Source organism: Oratosquilla oratoria, unplaced genomic scaffold, assembly GCF_046742065.1.
Source record: "Oratosquilla oratoria isolate Oo_2021 unplaced genomic scaffold, ASM4674206v1 SCAFFOLD62, whole genome shotgun sequence".
In the NCBI taxonomy this organism is placed as follows: Eukaryota; Metazoa; Arthropoda; class Malacostraca; order Stomatopoda; family Squillidae; genus Oratosquilla; species Oratosquilla oratoria.
Window position 1 is genome coordinate 1,151,559 of NW_027467726.1, and position 7,311 is coordinate 1,158,869.

Here is a 7,311-nt window from a genome sequence, read left to right on the forward strand (position 1 = left end):
AAAGCTACATTCCACAGGTCACACCGTAAAAGGCTCAATCATGCGTGGATCACCGTGTGACATTTGAGAAAAAAAAAATCGGGGAAAATGTTTATGGCGCAGGTTGTTACACTGACTGCAATGGGTTCTCTCCTGTATGGGTAATCATGTGACGTGACGTTTGAAAAGACCCTTACGTAAAAAAAAAAAAAAGAAAAAAAAAAAGCTTTATTGCACAGGTCACACTGCAATGACTTCTTTTCAGCGTGGGTAATAATGTGACATTTAAGATCGCTCTTTAGTGTCACACTGGAAAGAGCGACTCTCTAGTGTGGATCATCGGGGTTCGGAAAAAAATGCCCCAACAGAAAAAAGCCCCAACAATTCCTAGGAAAAAAGCCCAACTTAAGAAATTCCCTGGCGGAAAAAAGCCCCGCCTTGAAAATACCCAGGCGGAAAAAAGCCCCAAATTCTAGAAAAGCCCCAACTTAGGAAAACAAGGTCACAATTTAAGAATAAAACTATGTGTTTATTGCTTAATAGATAAGTTTACTTGACACTATATGAAAATAATACAATATACAATCGAAAATTACTTCAATCCAACACAAATAATACATGACAATAGAAAATCAATAGTATAATTGAGGCTAGCTATGCAGTATAAAGTATGAAAGTATCAAGTATAAAATAATACAGTCAGCACCAGTTTACATGATATTATATGAAAATACTACAATATACTAAATATTATGAATAGCAGATTTTTATTATAGAAAAATACAAAGTCAGCACTAAGTTATGAAATAGTACATTTGAAAGTTAGCACTACACAATGGTTGTTCGTACGATGCCCGCCCGCCAGACAAGGTTACTTGGTGTACGTTCCAAAGTTCGGGTGGAAAAAGGGGTGGCGTTGGGCGCATGCGAAGCGGCGGTCGGTAGCACATCACCTGGGCGTTCGGCAGGCATCTGGATACGACGATATCCTCCACACACGTAGGTCGCATCGAAATAATCTACCAGACAACTGAGTTGCTCCGGAATAACAGTTCTTAAAAATTCCATCCCCTCCGAAACTCTGTCACATGGCAGAAAAGCCAAGGCATCTAACATGGAACAAAATAATCTACTTTCTTCGTCTGTTTTGTACAGTGTCACAAGGCCTAATTCCTGTATCTTCCTCCAGGTGTTCTGCGTTAAGTGGAAAAAACAATAGTCGCGAATTAGAAATCAGTTGTGATTGTCGTACGATCAAGATTGAATCCTAGTGTGGCACACTGTTCAACAATGGCTTGGAGCGCTTCTTCATATATGCTCTGAGTTTTGCCAGAAAGAAAGGCGTAGACACATGTTATCTTCGACTCGCCTAAAGGGCAACGAATTAAATAGAGTTAATGAACGAGTTTCGGAGCAGTTCGGAATGTGCCATCCATAAACCATTGAGTGGAACGAGCAAGATAACGCAATCCCTCTTCAGTTGCAAAGACAATAACCCGTCTACTGCTGTCAGCACCACTATCATAGAACATGAACTCCTGACCATCATAGTCCATGAATCGTCCAGTTTTAAATCTTGCAGACAAGCGGGATCTTTCTGAGGAGCGTGGCGCTTATGGTTGCGAATCGTGCGATTCACAGACTCTGAGTTTCCAATCTCAGCACGCGCTGCGACAGGAAGAACAACAGTATCGGCAATAATCTGACTTGGCTTTCCTCTGGTGGCAGAAGCGTGCTCAATCATTTGAACTCTGGCCTTCGTGGCATTTACTTTAGCAGTATTAGAATTATGACTATGTTTTGTACCTTTGATTTCAATAGATATATCCAAGTCCGTGTACAGTGTTGCACTGCATTTCATAGCTTTTCTCCTTGAACACTCCCATCGTATAGACGTTTTGTTCACACTCTTCTTCGTGTACATATAACCATCGTAACAAAGTTTCTGTCCACCTTTGTTGTTTTTGATAATTTCCATGTTGAAATACATTATATATATATATATATATATATATATATCCACACATATGAGTACACACTAATGATATGAATGATACTGTGATGAGTGTGGGACTTGTATAACCACACCATTAGGGAAGTCTACTTCACACCTTTAATGCAATTAAACACCTCAACCTCACGGAATTTGAAACAAACTCACCGGGCCCTTTGAACTAGGTTTTATTCAAAACAAGTATTACTGTTATTAATAATAAGTATTAATAAGTATTATAATCTATAAATTGGGGGCTTTTTTCCGGTGGGGCTTCTTTCCGTCCAGGGATCTTCCTATGTGGGGCTTTTTTCAGGGATTCGTGGATCATTATGTGACATTTGAGGTGACCCTTTTGTGAAAAAAGTGGAATCACATAGGTCACACCGAAATAGCTTCTCTCATGTGTGAGTCATCATGTGATCTTTGAGATGACCCTTTTGCGAGAAAGCAGAATCACACAAGTTACACTGGAATGGCTGTGTGGGTCCTCATGTGATGTTTCAGATCACCCTTGTGTAAGAAAGCAGAACCACACAAGTCACACTGGAAAGGCTTCTCTCCTGTGTGGGTCATCATGTGATGTTTGAGACTACCCTTACGTGAGAAAGCAGAATCACACAAGTCACACTGGAAAGGCTTCTCTCCTGTGTGGGTCACCATGTGATATTTGAGACTATCCTTATGTAAGAAAGCAGAATCACACAAGTTACACTGGAAAGGCTTCTCTCCTGTGTGGGTCATCATGTGATCTTTGAGATTACCCTTACGTGAGAAAGCAGAATCACACAAGTCACACTGGAAAGGTTTCTCTCCTGTGTGGGTCATCATGTGATATTTGAAACTACCCTTACGTGAGAAACCAGAATCACACAAGTCACACTGAAATGGCTTCTCTCCTGTGTGGGTCACCATGTGATATTTGAGACTACTCTTATGTGAGAAAGCAGAATCACACAAGTTACACTGCAAGGCTTCTCTCCTGTGTGGGTCATCATGTAATCTTTGAGATGACCCTTATGTGAGAAACCAGAATCACACAAGTCACACTGGAAAGGTTTCTCTCCTGTGTGGGTCATCATGTGATGTTTGAGATTACCCTTTTGTGAGAAAGCAGAACCACACAAGTTACACTGGAAAGGCTTCTCTCCTGTGTGGGTCACCATGTGATGTTTGAGACTACTCTTATGTGAGAAAGCAGAATCACACAAGTTACACTGGAAAGGCTTCTCTCCTGTGTGGGTCATCATGTGATGTTTGAGATTACCCTTTTGTGAGAAAGCAGAATCACACAAGTTACACTGGAATGGCTTCTCTCCTGTGTGGGTCACCATGTGATATTTGAGACTACTCTTATGTGAGAAAGCAGAATCACACAAGTTACACTGGAAAGGCTTCTCTCCTGTGTGGGTCATCATGTGATATTTGAGATTACCCTTACGTGAGAAAGCAGAATCACACAAGTCACACTGGAAAGGCTTCTCTCCTGTGTGGGTCATCATGTGGTCTTTGAGATAGCCCTTTTGTGAGAAAGCAGAATCACACAAGTCACACTGGAAAGGCTTCTCTCCTGTGTGGGTCATCATGTGACGTTTCAGGTCACCCTTTTGTGAGAAAGCAGAATCACACAAGTTACACTGGAAAGGCTTCTCTCCTGTGTGGGTCATCATGTGACGTTTCAGATCACCCTTTTGCGAGAAAGCAGAATCACACAAGTCACACTGGAAAGGCCTCTCTACTATGTCATCATGTGATATATGTGGTAATATTTTGGTGAGAAAACTGCATAAAATAGGTCGCACTAGAAATGTTTCTCCCCATGAGATAGCTGAGGTATAGATGCTACATCGGATTTTCTTTGTTGCATGACAAATACATGGAATCTATGGATAACTTTCCCACAGAAATGTTGATGGTTACCTTTCTGGAAAAAATGTAATCATAAGATTGACATTAACTTTATGAGATTTGTAATAGTAGGATTGTGGGTATTTTGTACCCAAACCATTTCATACATGCCATCCCCTATTATAAGCATATTTTACTGAAAAGCACACAGTAAAATCGATTATGAAAATCACTCATGAAAATGGGATGTGTTCACATGACATCCACACCAATTACATTGTCCTAGCCCTCGAATAGGTGCCCACCTACCTGGGCACACAACTCGCCAACAACCGCCACCACCATTGTTAACATTAGTCATTGTTTCTTAGTGTAAACAAACACACAGTTGCCACTGTCCAATCCGTGTAGCAGTTGCAACTGCTGACAATATTACAAACCAACAGACCCTTTCCTCCTATAAAAGGGATGGCAGAGCCTTTCGCCTAGTTGTGGGTTGAAATTCCATACTTATCTCCTATTCCTACATAGGGGGGGGGGGGTGAGGTTAGACTCAACCCTGCCCCTCAATCAACCAGTACTAAAACAAACTTTTGATATTATCTTATCGAGTAACGGATTCACCGTTGGAACGGTCACTACATATGAGTTGCAATTAAATTTGTGAAAAATCTATGTCCATTGTTTATTCTACTCATAAATCAGAATGACAACACAATTTTCTCCAGATTCAATTACGGTGTTCACTAAGTTGTTTATACCTATAGTAATTGTATGTCTGGCGTTAGAGACTGTAAACACTGAACACGTTTAATACGTCGCCTTCTTTCTATCTACAAATTTGGCAGCGGCAATCAGAACCAATGAAGAACTAGGCCAATTAAAGCAGCCTTTAACGTAGAGGCACACTACTTGCTTTGCTGTCAAAATCTTGCGTAAGTCACGTAGGGAGTGTTTTGCAGATGACTTTTTGGGCTAACAGCAAACAAAAATGAAGACAAAGCATCCCGCCAAGCTTTTACCTATGTTAACAAAGTGGGATGTTTTATGCCCACGCTTCGGTGCTAGGACCGTCTTCAGGGGCGTAATGAGATACAGTGGACAAAAAGATTAATATATTGGCCGTAGTTGTAACTGGGAGAGGTATTCCGTGATACCGAAGCTGTCCAGGTTCCCTCCTCCTCCTCCAGTCGTTACGGGAACCGGATAACTGGTCACAACCTTACATACCCGATTATACATAATGGATCATATACATTTTTATTTACGAAGAATAAAAAAGAATAAAATGCAATTTATACGAGTGAAAAAAGTGGACTACACACTTGCACGAAAAAGGAATTAAATCAAATCATGTTCATACACACTGTGACCTTTGTTCACCCTGTACTCTCTCACTTTAAGTTGAGTCTGTCATTGTGTTCCTAGTGCCCGGGTATATTGGATTTAAGTTTATGCACCTATTTACGCTAACTTCTTTTGTCGTCCACGCTTCTACAAATATTCTCCTTTTCTTTGAGCTGTCTCTGTGCACCACTCTGGCTCCTTCCCAGTTAATGTTGTGCTGTAGTTCGTCCATGTGGTTATAAAGTGCTGAGGCTGCATCTTCCCGTTTAATTGCCTGTTTATACTCTTTAATTCTAGTGGCGAGTTTCTTCTGTCTTTCTCCTATGTAATCTGCATCACAATCCAAACAGCCAATGCGGTACACTACACCCGACTACTGAGTGGGTGCTTCCATGTCCTTGACCCTGGTGAGGTTCTGATGCAGAGTGTTGCGTGGTTTATGTGCTACCTGTATGTTCTTGTCCCGGAGTATCCTGGCCATCACCTCTGATGCACCTTTAATGTACAGAATTGTGACCCTGTGTCCTGTGTCAGGGGATGGTGTCTCGGTACGTTGCGGCGTCCTCGTCCATTTCCATACGGTCTGACTCGGATAACCGTTGGTTCGGAAAACATCACGTCGGTGCCTTCTTTAGCACACCTTCTCAAACTCAGACACTAACCTCCTTAACTCCTCCAAATTTCTTCATTTTCTTTAACCTTCTCTAATCCCCGGCCCATTGCCCTTGCACTTTCCTCTCGCACCACCCCATCCATTTACACATTGAACAGCCACGGCGACACAACACATCCCTGGCGAAGTCCCACCCATACATCAAACCACTCACTCTCTCCATTTCAAATTCAAAGGATTTCAAAGGAGAAGCATGCCGACAGGAGACCTTTTGGTCCATAACTTGGTCGGATGCGAAAAAACTATAATGATGATAGATAAATCAATACAAAAAAATAATAATGACGAATAAGAATAAATAGATAAATAGGTAAAGTTAAATGATAAACAATCAGGTAAATAGTAAATAATAATAAATGGACAGATAATAAACAAATTGAGAAATAATAACAGCGTGAAAATGTTGTCACTTTTAATGTTGTCGATTCCCTTTAAAAACTTAGACATGTATCAAGTCACCTGAGTCTATGTTTTTTTTTTTTTGGGGGGGGGGATAGATTCATATGTTTTAATTGATTTTCATATTTTTTTATTTTTTATATTTGGAATCAGTCTTGTGGTTCGCTTTTGTACTTTTTCCAATCTGTTGGTGACCATAAGGGAACGGCATATTCCAACTGTGGTTGAAGTCATAAGACCACGCAATCAGTCCTAGAAACTTATTTGCTTTCTCAGAGGCTGAAATACATTGTTTAGATGATTTGCGATCATTCCTGATAATTAACCCGAGATCCTTTTCACTATCCACTTTTGTTAACGAATTTCTTAATAACTTGTAATTGTACTTACTGTTATTTCTACCTATGTGCATAAACTTGCATTTACTTGTGTTCAATTTCATTAGCCAATTTACAGACCATTAGTTTAAGTGATCGTTTGCCATTCCATGCAGTTTTGTATCATCAACAAATTTGGAGACAATAGATTTCAGTCCGTGGTCTATAACACTTATATATACTATGAAGAGATGTGGCCAAAGAATGGAACCCTGAGGAACTCCACTTTGTAAGAACATCTTGCCTCTGTGAGTTTGGTGGATTCCATCAAAAACATACAAGTCATGATGCCTAGAAATGAGAAACCAAGTATCAAGAAAGTGGTATCCCAGTTGCGTGAACAACTGTGATATCCTCTCATTGATCCTTATGGGTTTAGCACAGGTTGTACTACTCTTGCAAAAAAAAAAAAAAAATCTTGACTGCTATTAACAGCTTTCCTTCTATCTCATATATCTGTAAAACCTCCCACAATGCCTTTCCACCTACCCTGTCAAAGCCCTTCTCCAAATACTCGAAGGCCCAAAAACATCTTAACCCTTTGCTAAAGCTTTCTCACATATCTGCCTTACCACGAAAATCTGACTTTGCCCATCATGTAAATGCTCTCTCAATGAGCAGACGCTGAGTCATCGACTTGAACCCAAGTTGCTGATTCCTTCTGAGATTTTGATTCCTAATAACCAAAGAATAAT

At 40.4% G+C, this 7,311-nt stretch overlaps 1 protein-coding gene across 1 annotated transcript; it reads right to left on the minus strand.

Annotated features, from left to right (window-relative positions):
• Positions 1-2,742: 2,742 nt before the first annotated feature.
• Positions 2,743-7,080, minus strand: LOC143023813 (uncharacterized). Its single transcript, XM_076182435.1, has 2 exons — positions 6,789-7,080; positions 2,743-3,892 (listed from the first exon to the last, which is right to left on the minus strand). The coding sequence occupies exon 2, from the start codon at positions 3,640-3,642 to the stop codon at positions 2,881-2,883; it is 762 nt and encodes a 253-aa protein (XP_076038550.1). The 5' UTR covers positions 3,643-3,892; positions 6,789-7,080; the 3' UTR covers positions 2,743-2,880.
• Positions 7,081-7,311: the final 231 nt, after the last annotated feature.

Excerpts from the sequence above, each read along its gene's own strand:
- LOC143023813 (XM_076182435.1), bottom strand. The coding sequence starts at position 3,642 with ATGATGACCCACACAGGAGAGAAGCCTTTCCAGTGTAACTTGTGTGAT.